The following is an 18,853-nucleotide window of genomic DNA, read 5'->3' on the forward strand; positions in this document are numbered from 1 at the left end:
GTGCGCCCGGGGCCGGAAGCGGAGAGGGTGGGGGCGCGCCCGGACCCTCCCTTGGGCTGGCGGACTTCGCGAAGTGCGGACGGGGGCCGGATCGCACCAGGAAATGGCGGCAGCGGTGGCCGTGAGCGGCGCCAAGCGGAGCCTGCGGGCCAAGCTGAAGCAGCGTCTGCGGGCGCTGAGCGCTGAGGAGCGGCTGCGCCAGTCCCACCTCTTGGCCCAGAAGGTGAGAGCCCGCGACGACAGCCACCGCAGCGCCAGACCTGCGGATCTGCGCAGGCGCGGCCCTTTGGGCGCGCGCACGTCCGCCCGCCGCGCGCATGTCCGCTGAGCGCGCGCATACCGTGTCCCCGTGAGCCCGCATGAGTCCCACGATGGGTGTAGGGTACTGTTGGGTACAGTGTGGAGGGAATCAGCGCCACATGGAGAATTATGAGCCTTGTGAAGGAGGGGATGGAGGTGGGTGACAGGGTGCTGAGACAAGAGCAGCATGAGAACAGATCTGGAGGGCGGGACCACCTGGGTCTAAAATGCCTTCAGTTCGGTTCAGTTCAGTTCAGTCGCTCAGTCTTGTACGACTCTTTTTGACCCCATGAATCACAGCACGCCAGGCCTCCCAGTCCATCACCAACTCCCGGAGTTCACTTAAACTCATGTCCATCGAGTCGGTGATGCCATCCAGCCATCTCATCCTCTGTCGTCCCCTTCTCCTGCCCCCAGTCCCTCCCAGCATCAGAGTCTTTTCCAGTGAGTCAGCTTTTCGCATGAGGTGGCCAAAGGACTGGAGTTTCAGCTTCAGCATCAGTCCTTCCAATGAATACCCAGGACTGATCTCCTTTAGGATGGACTGGTTCGATCTCCTTGCAGTCCAAGGGACCCTCAAGAGTCTTTTCCAACAACACCACAGTTCAAAAGCATCAGTTCTTCAGCGCTCAGCTTTCTTCACAGTCCAACTCTCACATCCATACATGACCACTGGAAAAACCATAGCCTTGACTAGACGGACCTTTGTTGGCAAAGTAATATCTCTGCTTTTCAATATGCTGCTTAGGTTGGTCATAACTTTTCTTCCAAGGAGTAAGCGTCTTTTAATTTCATGGCTGCAATCACCATCTGCAGTGATTTTGGAGCCCCCCAAAATAAAGTCAGCCACTGTTTCCACTGTTTCCCCATCTATCTGCTGTGCCTTCAGTGACTCTTAAAGAATACAGGGACTTCAGATGGTTCGGACTGCAGCCTCCCAATGCAGGGGCCGCGGGTTTGGTCTTGGAGAACTAAGATCCCTCACGCTTCGTGATGTGGCCGGGAAAAAAAAGTTATGAAAGAGAGTCCATAGCGGTAAAATGACCAGAGAACGATACGATTACTTCAGAGGAGCGAGTGCAAAATAGGGTGCAGAGATGCTCAAGGATGGAAGCCCTTCGGAGCCTGTGGAGGGCTGGGCCCTGCCTCCGTGGCCTCGGGCCTATCCTTCTGTCACGCAGTAGGTGAACGTTAAGTACATTTTTGAATTAATGACAGAACTGATTCTCATACTCAGCCTGCTCAAGAAGATAGGAAGCAGGAGAGATTAGGGAACTGAGTCGGGTTTCCTGTCTCTTGGTTATGATGCCTCCAGTTTGTTACTTTAACAGACTAACTTGCTATATATTAATACTTTGTTCATGTGATGATACCAGTTTCTCTTATCAGTTAAACAGTCGACAGATCCTGTCCCAGAGGCATGTGCCAAAGGTGTCTGTGAGACTGGTTTTTGTTGGACACCAGAGGGGGAAAAAACGAGTGTCCTGTGAATAACTAAATATTAGTGATTCTGTGTCAAACTAGTGACCCGTCTTCCTCAACATCCAGATGTTATATTTGGATGTTATCAGGATGTTATATACCAATGTTATATTTGGAAATTAGCTTCTTTTCCTTGATGTGTCTTGAAATTAGATGTGCCATAAGAATCTCTTAATTACCCTTCACTATTCTACCATCCATTAGTTTCTCAAATTCAAAGTTCCTATGAGTTAAAACAGTAAAGCAAATACAAGCATTTCATTCCACTCTTTGTGTATATAGGTGTGCATGAAGGGGGTTCTCTGCAGATGGTGTCTATGCAGATATTAGTTTATTCAAACTCAGTATTTTTTAGCAATTATGAGGAAGGCATTGGTTGCTTTAGTGAATGTAGAGACGCATACCATCTTATCCTTACTCTCTAGGTGCTTAAAATTTAGTTAATTCACATATACTAAACCCTTTGTTTGGAGAAGGCAATGGCACCCCACTCCAGTACTCTTGCCTGGAAAATCCCATGGACGGAGGAGCCTGATAGGCTGCAATCCATGGGGTCTCGAAGAGTTGGACACGACTGCGCGACTTCACTTTCACTTTTCACTTTCATGCACTGGAGAAGGAAATGGCAACCCACTCCAGTGTTCTTGCCTGGAGAATCCCAGGGATGGCGGAGCCTGGTGGGCTGCCATCTATGGGGTTGCACAGAGTCGGACATGACTGAAGCGACTTAGCAGCAGCAAACCCTTTGTTGTTTAGTCGCTAAGGGATGTCTGACTCTTGTGATCCATGGACTGTAGCATGCCAGGCTCCTCTGTCCATGGAATTTTTCTGGCAGAAATACTGGTGTGGGTTGCTATTTCCTTCTCCAGGGGATCTCCCTGGACCAAGGATTGAACCGATGTCTCCTGCACTGAAGGAGCCATCAGTCTTTACCTCTGAGCCACCAGGGAAGCCCATATTGAACCCTACTGTGGCCCATACTTTGCCATGTACTTAGTTATAGGATGAAAAAGATAGGATTGTTGCTCTAAAGGTCTGGAAGAAGAAACAGACATGTGAATAAAGAATTCCAGTGCTTTCAGATAATCTGGTAAACATCAATTGTAGAAATATAACTTAGGGGAGGGGGACTCAGAAGGCTTTCCTTCTATAGGGAGATGTTTGAGATTTTTTTTGTAGTACAAGATGAATTTTGTCAGGTGAAGGGAAAGTAGGATGGGTGAACATGTACAGGAATATTTTGGCAAGAGAAGGAAGGGCACAGTTGAACATGTATTTTGGAACTCTGCAGATCTGGATTTAATCTGGCTACACTGCATTTTAGCTGCCTAGTGAAAGTGAAGTCGCTCAGTCGTATCCGACTCTTTGTGACCCCATGGACTGTAACCTACCAGGTTCCTCTGTCCATGGGATTTTCCAGGCAAGAATACTGGAGTGGGTTACCATTTCCTTCTCCAGGAGATCTTCCTGATCCAGGGATTGAACCCGGGTCTTCCACATTGTAGGCAGACGCTTTACTGTCTGAGCCACCAGGGAAGTCCATAAGCTGTCCATTAGCTGCCTAGGGCCTTGAACAAATCCCTTAATCATTCTGAGCCTCTGGTTCCTTATCTGTAAGAGGGATAATGCCATTCTTGCAAGACCTATTGTGAGGATTAAAGAAGTGGCTAAGGGATGTATTGATAAGTCCTGTAGGGAGAGAATATTGGCAGCACTTTTGGAAAATAGGTTGGGGATGGAAGAATGAGGGAAAAATATGTAGAGGGCATTAAGGGGCTGTTGTGATAGTTTGGATGAGAGATAATAAAAGGCGTGGATGGTGAAGCTGAGGGGAAAAAGGCAGGTGAATGGGAGACTATGCAGTGAGACCCAGCAGGATTGGGCAATTAACTGGATGACATTAGAAAGTACTGGAAAAGGGGAGTCACTTATGATTTCAGAATTTAGAGCTGGAGGTAAAGGTTTGCTTATTTATTTTTTAATATTTATTTGGCTGTATTGGGTCTTAGTTGAGGTACATGGGCTTAGTTGCTCCCCAGCATGTGGGATCTTAGCTCCCCAACCAGGGATTGAACCTGCTTTCTCTGGATTGCAAGGTGGATTTATAAATTCTGGACCACCAGGGAAGTCCTGATAAAGGGTTTTTAACATTACTAGGTGCAAGGAATGTAGGTGTTGGAGTGGATTTTGGAGGGGCATGGGGTAAATAAAGATGAGTTCAGTTTGGTTTCTTTGTCTTATGGTACATTAGAAACAAAGCACTCCAGGTGGGAATAGGAGCCAATAGAGACAGGACCGCTGGTAGTAGTATACTGACAGCTGAGCACTGGCGTCTGAGGAGAGACCCACAACTCTCAGTAATACATACACTTGAGCACATATACCCAGCTGTACTCATGTAAGACATCTGTTTCATAACCAAAGATTTCATAGCTCTTACTGTATATGATGAACTCTAATATTTTCTATTTCATTTGCTGATTATAACTCACTGTTGTTTCATGACCAACCATGGATCAAGGCCCCAAATATCAACATACTGGTACTAGAACAGTGATTTGCCATAATGTGTGTTCAATACGATAAAGGTATTAAATGATAAGTAGGCATATTCTTATTGACACAGAAATTTTTAAAAAATAATTTAGAATTTTACCAGAAAATGACATATAGTAAAGAAATTAAACTTTATGCTATAGTTTGACTCCTCAGCAAATAAGATGAGGAAATTAGTGCCCAGTATTCATTTTATCTTATATCCTATGTGCCAATTTCTTTCTTTTTTAAAAAGTATTATTTGACTGTGCTGGGAGTGCTTCCCTGGTGGCTCAGATGGTAAAGAATCTGCCTGCAATGCGGGAGACCTGGGTTCGATCCCTGGTTTGGGAAGATCCCCTGGAGGAGGGCATGGCAACCCACTCCAATATTCTTGACTGGAGAATCCCCATGGACAGAGGAGCCTGGCAGGCTGCAGTCCATGGGGTCACAAAGAGTTGGACACAAATGAGTGACTGAGTACACAGGAGGGACTTAGTTACAGCAGGTGGGATCTAGTTCCCTGACCAGGGATGGAACCCAGGACCCTTGCATTGGGAACACAGAGTCTTAGCCACTGGACCAGCATGGAAGTCCCACTTCTGAATTGTTTTAATTTTGGTAATCTTAATTTTAATTTCCAGGTATTTAAAAAAATTCTCTGCTTTCTTTCCAAAGCAGCCTTTTTTTGCCCTATAGATGCATCTATCTTCTTGAACTTGTCTGAGAAGACTAATTAGAATTAAAAAAAAAAAAACTCATGTTCTCTGTATTATAATTATCTGTTTCCTGCTGGATCACTCCCCTCACCTCCCCTTTTAAAAAATCCTTCTAATTAGTGTTTGGCTTTCTAAAATGTTTGAAAGTGAAAGTGACGTCACTCAGTCGTGTCCAACTCTTTGTGACCCTAGCCTACCAGGATCTTCTGTCCATAGGATTTTTCAGGCAAGTGTACGGGAGTGGGTTGCCACTTCCTTCTCGATGAACCTTTATTGTCTGTACATATTTATGAATGAAGGTGTGATCACTAAAATGGGGATTTCCTTTGCTTTTAGTAATTCACTTTGGAATTCTGTGGTAAGAACGGACTCTTGCCTGACCTACATCCTTGTTCTCACAGTGTTGTAATCTGTTGCTCTTATCTGTAAATGTTGTCCTATTCAGGGCTTTTCTAGTGGCTCAGTGGTAAACCTACCTGACAATGCAGAAGATGCAAGTTCCATCCTTGGATCGGAAAGATCCCCTGGAGAAGGAAATGGCAACCCACTCCAGTATTCTTACCTGGGAAATCCCATGAACAGAGGAGCCTGCCGAGCTACAGTCCATGGGGTTGCAAAAGAATCGGAAAGGACCCAGCACTTAACGTGCACACACGCGCACACACACACACACACACATTGTCCCATTCACTGTCTTGCAGAAACTAGTTAAATACCTATTCTCTTGTTATTGGTGTTATCATGCTTTTCTTTTTTACTGTGTTTCTTTACTGTCATATAAATGAGATTTGAGGAAGAAAGGTAAGTGTGCATACACAGTCTTGTTGCAGGAAAGGAGACCCCTTCCAGGGCCCGAAACTGGGCTCTTGTCTAACACTTGAAAATGAATTGTCCGAGGAGACACATCTGCTGACAAAGCAAGAGATTTTATTGGCAAAGGGCACCCGGGTGGAGAGCAGTAGGGTAAGGGAACCCAGGAGAACAGCTCTGCCGCGTGGTTCACAGTCTTGGGTTTTATGGTGATGGGATTAGTTTCCGGGTGGTCTTTGGTCAATCATTCTAATTCAGTCTTTCCTGGTGGCACACACATCGCTCAGCCAAGATGGATACTAGCGAGAGGGATTCTGGGAAGTGGACGGACACCCACTGTCTCTTTTAGACCTTTCCTGAACTCTTCTGGTTGGTGGTGGCTTATTAGTTCCATATTCTTTATCAGGATCTCCTGTCGTAAAGCAACTCATGTAAATGGTACTGCGGTGCCTGGCCAGGGTGGGCGGTTTCAATCAGTGTGCTTCCCCTAACAGTCTCACACTGAATTTTAACTGATGTTTGTTTCTGCTTGTTCAGGTTTTGATTTTCTATGTTCTGCTTTAAAGAGCCCAAGATAGACACTTAACTTTCCCAGAAAGTACTTGGGTGTTAAAAACCTCAGGTCTGCCCAGTGTCCAGGTCTCACAGTTCCACTTGCTTTGCCCACTTTGGGCCTGATAACAGCTTTGTAACTGCTCAGAAAGATGGAGTTAGCTTCCTTCCTTGGCACTGTTTTGGTGTGTTTTGTCTGCTTAACTCTGTGTTAAGTTATTCCTTTTTATTAGGAATAGCTGGACATTCTGTGCCTGTGTCTTTCTGGCACTCATATTTATAAGCCACCTTTGCAGTCACTTTTCCTTCTTAGCTTGGAGAACAGGGAAGAACAGAAAAGGAAGAAAAAGGGAGCTGAGGGCTAACCAGAGACTAGGGATGTTCTGGGATTATTAACATTTCTATAGTGAGCAAAGCTCAGCCCATTGCTCCTGCTTCTTGTTAAACTGAGTACAAAAGAATGCTTTCACCCAGGTTCTCCTTATTAACACAACAAGGCACTCATTTAGAGGGCCTTTGCTTCTCCAGGATCCCCCACCTTCCATCTATGTGAACACTTTTATTTTTTATATTATTAAAAAAATTATTTTTGGTGGACCTACTAACCCTAAATATTCATTGGAAGGAATAATGCCCAAGCTGATGCTCCAATACTTTGGCCACCTGATGTGAAGAGCTGACCCATTGGAAAAGACCCTGATGCTGGGAAAGATTGAGGAGGACAGGAGGAGAAGGGGGACAACAGAGGATGAGGTGGTTGGATGGCGTCACTGACTCAATGGACCTAAGTTTGAGCAAACTCCGGGAGATGGTGAAGGACGGGGAAGCCTCGTGTGCTGCAGTCCATGGGGTTGCAAAGAGTGGGACACGACTGAGCGACTGAACAGCAAGAACTGTGACATGTGGGATCTTAGTTGCCTGACCAGGGATCAACCCTTGCACTCTGTGGTGGAAGTCTTAACCACTGGACCACCAGAGAAGTCCTTGTCTTTGTTAACATTTTAACATTCATTTGAATAGAAGAGCTTTAGCAATTGGGAGGGAGGTGGGTAGTGCCAACAGAATTGTATGGCATGTCTGCCCTGGGGAGTTTATAGACTGGCTAGGATGCTGTGTTTAGGATACACAAAACAATGAATAATTGACTTATGATAGCACATAGCTGTTAGGTTGTATAGTGACTCTACACATAGTGAGGGTTCTGCAGAAGTCAGGAAAAGTTAGGACTTGAATTGGGCTTAAGTGGTGGAATTTGAGAGGAGAGAAGGCTAACAATCTAGGGAGTAAAGAAACTTGTACTAGTTGGGGGTTTGGGGGTGGCTTCCGTGGTGGTCCAGTGCCCAAGACTATGCGCTTCCAACATAGGAGGCTGGGTTCCATCACTGGTCAGGGAAATAGATCCCACATGCTACAACTAAATATCCCACATGTCGCAACTAAGATCTGGTGCAGTCAAATAAATAAATATTAAAACAATGACAACAACAGCCACAGAGGAAAAAAAACAAGCTTGTGGGAGCCAAGGTTCAAAGTTAAAGCAGAGACTCTCAGGGAAAGACAGAGAAGTCTGCTAGAATGGGCACTACCCGTTCTACCCGTTGGCACTACCCACCTCCCTCCCAGTGGTGGGGGTCAAGTTTGGAATTTTCCATATTTTAGACAGCAGGGTCCCACCGTGACCTTTTAATGAGATTTTGCATCTGCTAGAGTAGGAAAAGATCTGGGAAGATTGAAGGCAAAAGGAGAATGGGCCAGCAGAGGATGAGATGGTTATATAGCATCACCGACTCAGTGGACATGAATCTGAGCAAACTATGGGAGACAGTGGAGGGCAGGGGAGTCTGGCGTGTGGCAGTCCATGGGGTCCCTGAGTCAGACACGACTTAGACTGAGCAACAACGACGACAAAGAGCAGATGTGCCAGAGAGGCATTAAGGGATCAGAGAAGTAAGTGTTGGGTCCGGAAGTAAAAGTCAGGCTTCAGGATGCAATATCATTTGACATATTGTATCACTCCACTTTTTGTGTGTGTGTTTTTGGTTAAAAAGTTTGGAGAAGGCTGAGAGAAAAGGGAGGAAGTGTTAAAACTGTTAAGGGGAGCCACTTGTTTTAAAAAGTATCATCTGGGAAAATTTAACTGCCATCATTTCTCCCTTAGGTGTTTGCCCATAATGAATATCAAAAGTCCAAAAGAGTGTCCATCTTTCTGAGCATGCCGGATGAAATTGAGACAGAGGAGATCATCAAGGACATTTTCCGACAAGGCAAAACCTGCTTTATCCCGCGGTACCAGTTGCAGAGCAATCACATGGATATGGTGAAGTTAGCATCACCAGAGGAAATCGCTTCACTGCCCAGAACTTCCTGGAACATTCAGCAGCCCGGTGAGGATGAGGTTCTGGAGGAGGCCTTGTCAACAGGTGAGCGTTACAGTATTAGAACTGCCATCTTAGGATGCTGTCCTGCTGTGTTGGCTTGTTAGACCTCTGATCTGCTTGTCGTGGTCGAGTCGGGAGGGTCACTTTTCTACAGGGATGAATGTGTATTTCACTTAAGTTCCAAGCCACCCACCTAACCTGACTTAGGGTGAGATGCCCTCTGTAAGCTGTGGCATGTGAACTGTAATAATAAAGTATCAAGGTATTGTTCGGGGCTTCCCTGGTAGCTCAGTTGGCAAAGAATCCATCTACGGTGCAAGGAGACCTGGGTTTGCTCCCTGGGTCGGGAAGATCCGCTGGGAAAAGAAATGGCAACCCACTCCACCTTTCTTGCCTGGAGAATCCCATGGACAGAGGAGCCTGGCAGACTGCAGTCTATGGGGTCACAAAGAGTCAGACACGACTGAGTGACTAAGTAGGACGAAGGTATTGTTCTTTTCCACAGACTCTTGCCCTGAACTTCTGGTTTGGATAATACATTTTTCCTAAATAATACTGTTTCCCAGGACTTCCTGGAGGTCCAGTGTTTAAGAACCCGCCTTCCAATGCAGGGGATGCGGGTTCAATCACTGGTTGGGAAACAGATCCCACATGGCTTGGGGCAACTAAACCCTCCAGTCGTAGGAAGAACCCTTGTGCTGCAGCAAAGACCCAGCATGGCCAAATTAAAAAAAAACACCTCTGCATTTTCCGTGGTTTTAGTTGCAGTCTGTCTGGTAATAAGCGAGTGAGCAAAGTCGCTCAGTTGTGTCCGACTCTTTGCGACCCCATGGACTGCAGGCTCCTCTGTCCATGGGATTTTCCAGGCAAGAATACTGAAGTGGATTGCCATTTCCTTCTCAGGAGATCTTCCCAACCCGGGGATTGAACCCAGATCTCCCACACTGTAGGCAGATGCTTTACCGTCTGAGCCACCAGGGAAGTCTGGTAATGAGTACATTATTATTAATGCAATAAGCGTTTATGTCTCCAGCACAGACTTGTCAACTACTGGGCATTCCATGGTCATATCACATACAACATGTTCCAAAGTGAATTGTGCTCCCTCATGCCTCCTGTCTTGTGTTTCTTCTTAGGGTTTAGTACCATCACTCACCCACTTGACCATGTCAGAAGTCTCAAGATCACCCTTGACTCTTCTCTTTCTCGCCTGTTCCATGAGCAGCCCATTGCCAACTCCTGGTGATTTTACTTGTTGTTCAGTCGCTAAGTTGTTCCAGCTCTTTTGACCCCATGGACTGCAGCCTGACATTCTTCTCTGTTCATGAGATTTCCCAGGCAAGAATACTGGAGTGGGTTCCCATTTCCTTTTCCTGGAGATCTTCCTGATCCAGGGATTTAACCCAGGTCTCCTGCATGGGCAGATAGGTTCTTTACTACTGTGCCACCAGGGAAACCCCTGAGGATTAATACTTACTGAATCTGTCCCTTCTCTCTTATCCCACTGCAGTCCAAGCCACCATCCCCCCTTGTCGGGGGTATTATAATAGCCTCCCAACTCTTCCTCTCCATGCCTTGTATTCTGTCCTCCCTCTCAGTCATATAATTTATATAGTCATTGCAACAAGATTTCTGAAATGCAAAGTTGACTTTTTCTCTCCCCAGTTTAAAGTCTTTCAGTGACTTTCTGCTGCCCTTACTTTGAAGTAAACATTCCTTAACAAGGTTCTTCCTGGACTTCCCTGAAGGTCCAGTGGTTTAGATGCCACCTTCCAGTGTAAGGGGTGCAGGTTAGATCCCTGGTGAGGGAACTAAGGTCCCACATGCTGCAAGGTGTGACCAAAAAAATAAAAATGAAACAAAAAATCCAAGACTCTTCCTGATTGAGCCTTGCTATTCTTTCCTTTTGTACGTCTTTCTACTCCCTTACTTTATCATCTGAATTCCAGCCATTCTTAATCTCTTTCAGTTTGCCAACCCTATTTTTAAAAAATGTGAAATATAGTTGATTTACAATATTATGTTAGTTTTAGGTGTGTAGCAAAGTGATTCAGTCATACTTACATTACATATATGTATTTTTTCCATTGTTGTCCATTAAAAGTTATTTTAAGATATTGAACATAGTTTCCTGTGCTATATAGTAAATCCTTGTTGCTTATCTATTTTATGCATAGTAATTTGTGTCTGTTAGTCCTATACTCCTAATTTATCCAAACCTCTTTCCCCCTTTGGTAAACATAAGTTTGGTTTCTGCGTCTGTGAGTCTGTTTCTATTTTGTATGTAGAGTCATTGCATTATTTTTTTAGGTTCCACATACAAGTGAGATCATATAATATTTGATATTATATCCATCCATGATGGGCTTTGCTGGTGGCTCGGTAAAGAATCTGCTTGCAATGCAGGAGCCACAGGAGACATGGGTTGGATCCCTGGGTCGGTCAAGAAGATCCTTTGGAGGAGGAAATGACAACCCATTGCAGTATTCTTGCCTGGAGAATCCCATGGACAGAGGAGCCTGGCGGGCTGCCATCCATGGAGCCACAAAAGAGCTGAACATGAGCGACTGAGCGACTAAACAACAACAATAGCGTATCTTGCACCCTGCAGCCGCAGCTCCTCTGCATCCCCCTCTAAGGTGCTTGCTCTTGTCCTGTATCCTCTGTCCATTTGACTGAGGTCACCTGTGCCTTTCAGCAGCAGGAGCAGTGTATGCTGTGGAGTCCACCTGGACTGCAAGCCCTCAGCTTCATTTCTTGTGAGCTGAATGCCTTGAAGGAGCAGTTAGACCTCTCTGAGCACTGTGTATGTTTCTTTCTTCAGGGGATGGTAGTAATACTTGCCCTCCTGCCTCACCAGGTAGATGAACTGATCAGCTTATGTGATTCATCTTTCTGTCCCTGGGGTATAGAATGGTGCCTGCCACATTGTAGACACTTCACAAATGTTAGCTTCTGTGCTTCTTTTCCTCTTCTAGAAGCTGGACTTTGGATAAGAGTCAGATGTTGCATAGGATGGTCTGAACAGGTAGCTACTTAAATATAGTCAGGAAACTTAGATAAATATGATCAAGAGGTGTCTTATTTTATCTTTTACTCTCATTCTTCCCTTTATAGTAAATAGAACAGAGATGAGCATCTTTCTGGGGAACCACAAAAACTGTTCCCAGACGTAGGGGAAAGGATTCCACCTGCTTAGTGGACCATGGGCACCTCGAAATGTAGGATACGAGCTGGTCACATCAGACTGCATGGGCAGGGATGGATGGATGGACATTTCACTGAGGTCCGTGAGGATTGTTATAATTAGACAAATTGATGAAAAGATTAGACATGTGCACACTGCTATATTTAAAATGGATAACCAACAAGGACCTACTGTTCAGCACAGGGAACTCTGCTGAACGTTATGTGGTAGCCTTGATGGGAGGGGAGTTTGGGGGAGAATGGATACATGTATATGTATGGCTGAGTCCCTTCTCTGTTCACCTGAAACTATCACAACATTGTTAATCGACTATACCCCAAAACAAAATAAAAAGTTAAAAAAAAAAAAAAAGATTATTTACAGACATGGAAAATAGCATCCCAAGAGCAAAAGCAGGAAGTCATGGGGCAGGCATGTGGGACAAGGAATCTATCCATTTATCTAGGATCGCCCAAGTATAATGGGAGATGCTATGGGTGAGGTGATTGGGGTGAGAGTGTCGTGGCTGTGCACCCAGTTAAGGATGTGGATGTTACCTTTAGGAGATTGTTATTGACAGAGAGTTTTGGGGCATGGGGAGTCATGGTGAAGGATGGATTGGGACCAGCAGGGCCTGGAGGTGGGATGACAGTTGGAATTCCAGGAGAAATGGCGTCTTCAAAAAGCTGACATGAGGTTTCTGGCAGTATGCAGAGCGGACATGGAGAAGTTTATCAAGTTCCTGCAGAGGACTTTGAGGGAGATGTGGCCATGACACTGAACTTAGCAAGAAGAGCAAGGAGAAAGAGAGAGAAGGTTATGCATAGGATGTGTTGAAAGGAGTGTTAGAAAGCTCCGTTTAACTGCCGGACTCTCACACTTACTGTTTTCAGCTTTCTCTTTAGTATTAAAGGGAGTCCTCTGGCCAAGCTGATTATATTGTCCTGCAAAATCCAGGATGGACAGTCTGAGCTCAGAGCATCCTAAGAGGTGTCTGTGGCCCAGCTGCCGCCTCCTTGGCCAGAGGTAAAAAGGATGTATTGTGAAGGTTAACTGAATTCTCAGTGCCTAGTGTGTATTTTCAGTCTCAAGAATAAATCAAGGCCTTTAGAGAATCCTCTTTCCTCATTTTCTTTCAGGGCCTAGTTCCTAGGCTTTTATTTTTTTGCCAGGGGTTGGGGGGTGTCGATGAGTATTCTACAGCTCAGTGTCTGCCCCATCTCCCAAAGTTAACCTTACCCTGCCAATTCCCTTATTGCTGACTCGGATGATACTGTCCTGTCTGCACCTTACTCTCCTTTTTGCCAGCTCCTGACATTGTTTCTACTTCCTTCTACGGGAAACTCTTTCCTTATGTTCTGTGATGTGGATCCGCAAAGGAACGGAGGAAAAGATGTGTGCAGGTGTGTTCTGGGCGTAATGACAGTGCTGAACTCTAAGCTCAGGAGGAGGACTTGGAGGGGGCGGAGACTGAGCCAGAAGTCACTGTGATTCCTGAGAGAGAGAGATGAGCAGAGCAGGGACAGGGAGGGAAGGTGACGGTCAGTGGCCAGAGCCCTATAGCAAGTTGGGATTAGAGTAGATGAGCAGGTTTCCTCAAGAAGGTCATGCCTGTCATTGGAGGTGTGCTTGGCCAGGTTTTGCAGGCAGGGGTTGGCAGGTGTGCCTGGCGCCCAGGAGAAGCTGAGTTCATCTCGCAGTTCTGCACGAAGTCAGAACAGCTGCTGATAGTGGGGGGCCAGTCTGGCTGGCAGTCTGAACACCTCTACCCTGAACAGCCCATTCCAAAGAATTCATGGCTCCCAGCCCTCGCTGATACATCTTTGCCAGCAACGCTGCAGGCGTGGTCAGTCCCTGCTAAGTTGGAGGTCACTTGGACCCCCCAGGACAGCCCTCAGAAGGCTGAGGCTCAGTACAGGATGGCCACTGGGTAGATGGCTGGGTTGAGTGTGTGCTGCTGCTTGTGAGCAGCGCTGGTGTGTCCGGCTCCCCGCCAGGGGCTGGAGGGTCACTCCCTGAACCTCACAGAGTCCACGGAGCTCCTCACGACCTTTGTGGCCTTCTGCACACCTCTAACTGTGGGCAGCTTTTTGTAACTTTGAAGACCCTGCCTTCCTCTCTGAGCCCTGTGCTGACAAGGCGGTGGCCAGTTCTGGTCCTTGTGTCCCTGGGAGAGTTCCAGCCAGAGGACCAACCATGGGACCCCATCTGGTACCTTCGGAATGTTCTTGAATAGGTCAAAGGTCGCACTCATGTGAATCCAGGAAAGCAGGACAATTTGGCCTCCCCGCTTCTGTAAAAGGGGAGATGAAAAGGGTCAGCTTAGGCCTCCTAACAGCTCACCCTACTGCTTCTCATCAACTTTGACAAGAGCTCTATCCTTGCTGATTTCCCCCCCTGACCCTCTCCCGCTCTGCCAGTTAGTTGTCAGCGCCCTGGAACATTGGCTCCCAAACTTGGCAGGAGTGTGTGTAGGGTCATCTGTATGCTTAGAGAAAGAAATTAAGAGAAAAAAGGACTTCTTAGGCCCTATTCCTGGAGATTCTGTTTATCTTCTTTAACATTTATTTTTATTTTATTTACTTGGCTGTGCCAGGTCTTAGTTGTGGCATGTGGGATCTTTAGTTGAGCCATGTGAACTCTTAATTGTGGTTCGTAGGATCTAGTTCCCTGACCAGAGATAGAATCCAGGGCACCTGTATAGGGATAGCAGCCTCTAAGCCACTGGATCACCAGGGAAGTCTTGAGATTCTCTTTAACTTGATGTGGATAGGGCCTGGGAATCTGGCATTTTTGTACATGTATACATGAAAAATGGAGAAGGGCATGGCAACCCGTTCCAGTATTCTTGCCTGGAGAATCCCATGGACAGAGGAGCCTGGCAGGCTACAGTCCGTGGGGTTGCAGAGTCAGACACGACTGAAGCAACTTAGTATGCATACTTGAAAGAACTGCCAGAGGATGGATGATGGGCTTACTAGTTGCTGAGTAATTTTTATTTCTTTCTTTGTCTTTTTAGTTTTTTCAGATTTTCTACAGTGATCGTGTATTTCATTAAAAATCATAGAAAAAATAGACATCATTTATCAGTCGTTATATACACTACCATGTGTAAATAGAGAGCTAGTGGGAAGCTGCTGTATAGCACAGGGAGCTCAGCTTGGTGCTCTGTGATGACCTAGATGGGTGAGGGTGGGAGATCCAAGTGGGAGCAGACATATGTAAACATATAGCTGATTCACTTTGCTGTACAGCAGAAACTAACACAACATTGTAAAGCAGCTGTACTCCAAAAAAAAAAAGGGGGCATCGTTTCAAAACAAAAGCCAGATTGGGAAGTGATCGGTTTTTTCTTGCCCACATTGGACATTGTGCCATGGTAGGGCCCGAGGAGAAAGGTGGGTGGGTTGTTACTGACGTCTTGCATCTTGATAATGAACTCTGATGGGGGCTCCGGGGGTCAGTTGGTGGTCTGATCCGCGGCTTGGGCCAGTAGCACGTACTGTGCCTTCCCCTCCTGGCCCAGGCTTCTGGTGACATGGATATTGCCTGTGGCCTCATCAATCACAAATACAGTAGCTGCCCCCTCTCCAATCAGTGGGTACCTGGTGTGGCCCTGGTCCCTGTCCATATTAACCTTCCTTATAAATTTACTCCTCTTTTCCACAGGGGGACTTGACCTCATCTTCGTGCCAGGTCTCGGGTTCGACAAACAGAGCAACCGTTTGGGACGGGGCAAGGGCTACTATGACGCCTACCTGAAGCGCTGTCTGCAGTCCCAGGACGTGAAACCCTACACCCTGGCCTTGGCTTTCAAAGAGCAGATCTGCCTCCAGGTCCCGGTGAATGAGAACGATGTGAAGGTAGACGAAGTGCTTTACGAAGACTCCTGAGCACCTTTGGCTCTGACGACCTCAGCTGAATAATCAAGGTTTTGGGCCAGAAAAAAGTCGAATATGTGTATTTTCTCTTTGTCAGAAATTAGTGGAAATTACACACTAATGTGAATATGGGCTATATTGTTTGTAACGTAAGATACACCTAACATGAAACCAGTTTTAAAAATCAATAGCCATGTGTGTAATAGAACATTGATTAAAATGGAGGCTATCACCGTGTGCTTTTCAATTTAACTTTCTGGCCTTAATGTCCCAGGTTGGTCTGTCTGCTCTGTGGTGGTGGTGGTTTAATTGCCCAGTCGAGCCTGACTCTTGGCGACCCCATGGACTATAGCCTGCCAGGCTCCTCTGTCTATGGGATTCTCCAGGCAAGAATACTGGGGTAGATTGCCGTTACCTCCTCTCAACCCAGGGATCGAACCCAGGTCTCTCACGTTGCAGGCAGATTTTTTACCACTTGAGCCGTTAGGGAATCCCTGGTTCTGCTTTGAAGTGTAAGTTGAACATTCATGAGGCGCTGTGCTCCAACTCAGAGTGTGAGGGGAAAGGAAACTTATGGGGAATGGACGCTGTCATGAAGTCCTGTCAGGGGTCTGAGTCAGTCTGGCAGGCACACAGAGACCCAGCAATCACTAAATGACTTGGAGTTTACTTTACATTCAAAGTTCCCCAAGAATATTCTCCCCTTTTATCATGGCTTCACTTACTCAACCGGAAATTATGTCTGGCACTTTCTAACATTTGATGGACAACAGACTGAAACCTTTTATGATTTAAATATTTAAATCTGGCTAATGTGTTCCCATCTCTGCTGTTCTGGGTGTCAGTCACCAAAGAGTTTAATATCTGGTGTCTTAAAAGGATGCATTTGAATCAGTTCTAATGAGATGGATGAAACTAGAGCCTATTATACAGAGTGAAGTAAGTCAGAAAAACACCAATAGAGTATATACACGAGACAGCAAAAGAGACACAGATATAAAGAACAGACTTTCGGATTCTGTGGGAGAAGGTGAGGGTGGAATGATTTGAGAGAATAGCATTGAAACGTATATTATGATATGTGAAATAGATGACCAGTCCAAGTTCGATGCATGAAACAGGGCACTCGAAGTCGGTGCACTGGGACAACCCTGAGGGATGGGATGGGGAGGGAGGTGGGAAGGGGGTTCAGGATGGGGGACACATGTACACCCATGGCTGATTCATGTCAATGTATGGCAAAAACCGCCACAATATTATAAAGTAATTAGCCTCCAATTAAAATAAATAAGTAAATTTAAAAAAGATCTGGTGTCCTGCAAGTTAGACATTATTTCTGTTGATTGGTGGTATCTGCTCAGGAGATGAGATTTGAGCTGACGCTTGATAGATGGCATCACAGCCAGGGAACAGGAGTCTCATGGGGGAAGTCTGGTTATAGCCAGAGACCCAGGAGGCTTCCAAGGTGCTGCTCTTTCACTCACATCCCACACTGTACCTGTCCCCAGGTCCCATTGATTCTGCCTCTGAGCATGCATATGAGCTCAGTCCCTTCAGTCGTGTCCGATTATCTCTTTGAGACACTATGGACTGTAGCCCCCCAGGCTCCTCTGTTTATGGGATTCTCCAGGCAAGAATACTAGAGTGGGTTGCCATGACTTTCTCCAGGGGATCTTCCTAACCCCAGGATCAAACTCATATCTCCTGTGTCTCCTGGATTGCAGATGGATTCCTTACCCACTAAGCCACCTGGGAAGTCTCTCTTAACCTATTCCCTCCTCTCCTCATCCTGTTGTCCCTTTTGTCCAGACTCTGAGTGTCTAAGCTAAACTGGGCAAGAGCCCCATCCTTGGCTCCTGCCTTCAGTCTGCTTCTCTTCACTTTATTTCTCAGATCACAGTCAAGGTGATCTTATCAGACATGAACCTGACCATGAAGTACCCCTACTCATCTCCTTCCAGGCTCAGCTCTCCCTGTACTCTTCCCTGTCCCAGTTGTGTGGATGACCACACAGCTCCTCAAACACCACCAGTTTCTTCCACCCTTCCTGTCTCTTGGGCTGCTTTTTCTCTGACTGCAGTGCTTCTTCCTCTTTTGTTCATCGGGGAGACTCCTGTTTATCCTTCAAGACTTAGCTCCATTGCCTCCTCTTCTGTGAAGTCTTCCCCTGTCCCTTCACTTGCATAAGTGGCCCTGGGCATTGTTCTCCTCATCACATCATCCTACATGTCAATTTAGTTGCCGATCCCATGGTTAAGAATCTGTCTTCCAATGCAGGGGATGTGGGTTTGATCCCTGGGTCAAGAAGGTCTTCTGAAGAAAGAAATGACAACCCACTCCAGTATTCTTTTTTTTTTTTTCAAATTTATTTTTATTCTTTAACACCAAAAACATTTTGTATTGGGGTATAGCCAATTAACAATGTTGTGACAGTTTCAAGTGAACAGTGGAGGAACTCAGCCATACACATACATGTATCCATTCTCCCCCAAACCCCCCTTGCATTCAGGCTGGCACATAACATTGAGCAGAATTCCATGTGTTATACAATAGTTTTTTGTTACCCATTTTAAATATAGCAGTGTGTACATGTCCCAGCAAGACGGTAGGAGGGGCAAAAGCGCATTTAAAATCAAGCCCCATACCCACCCGAGACACTCAGGGGGCTCAAACAAAACCTTGTGTGCAACAGGAGACTCCACAGAGACTGAGCCAGACCTGCCTTTGAGTGTTTGAGGGTCTCCTATGGAGGTACATGTCAGCAGTGGTCTGCCACAGGGACAGGGGCTCTGAGTGCAGCGGAACTGGGTATGGCATAAGCCCTCTTGGAGGAGGTTGCCATTAACCCCATAGTGCTGCCAGAAGTTACACAGGATGGGGGAAACAGACTCCTGGAGGGCACAAACAAAACCTTGTGTGCACCAGGACCCAGGAGCAGTGACCCCACAAGAGACTGACCCAGACTTGTCTGTGAGTGACCAGGAGTCTGGCAGAGGCATGGTTGGCTGT

The 18,853-nt window shown here is 46.2% G+C and overlaps 1 protein-coding gene across 1 annotated transcript; it reads left to right on the forward strand.

Moving 5' to 3' along the window:
- On the forward strand, positions 1–16,096 carry MTHFS (methenyltetrahydrofolate synthetase). Its single transcript, XM_006076589.4, has 3 exons — positions 1–223; positions 8,557–8,818; positions 15,633–16,096. Exons 1-3 carry the CDS (start codon positions 104–106, stop codon positions 15,854–15,856), a joined length of 606 nt encoding a protein of 201 aa, XP_006076651.2. The 5' UTR covers positions 1–103; the 3' UTR covers positions 15,857–16,096.
- The last annotated feature ends 2,757 nt before the right edge of the window (positions 16,097–18,853 follow it).

The sequence above is a fragment of the Bubalus bubalis genome, chromosome 20, assembly GCF_019923935.1.
Source record: "Bubalus bubalis isolate 160015118507 breed Murrah chromosome 20, NDDB_SH_1, whole genome shotgun sequence".
Taxonomy (NCBI): domain Eukaryota; kingdom Metazoa; phylum Chordata; class Mammalia; order Artiodactyla; family Bovidae; genus Bubalus; species Bubalus bubalis.

Bases quoted from the DNA above. Each gene is read 5' to 3' on its own strand.
- MTHFS (XM_006076589.4), top strand. From the start codon at position 104: ATGGCGGCAGCGGTGGCCGTGAGCGGCGCCAAGCGGAGCCTGCGGGCC. The intron at 224-8,556 runs GTGAGAGCCCGC...TTTCTCCCTTAG, and splicing joins CCCACCTCTTGGCCCAGAAG to GTGTTTGCCCATAATGAATA. The intron at 8,819-15,632 runs GTGAGCGTTACA...TCTTTTCCACAG, and splicing joins GGAGGAGGCCTTGTCAACAG to GGGGACTTGACCTCATCTTC.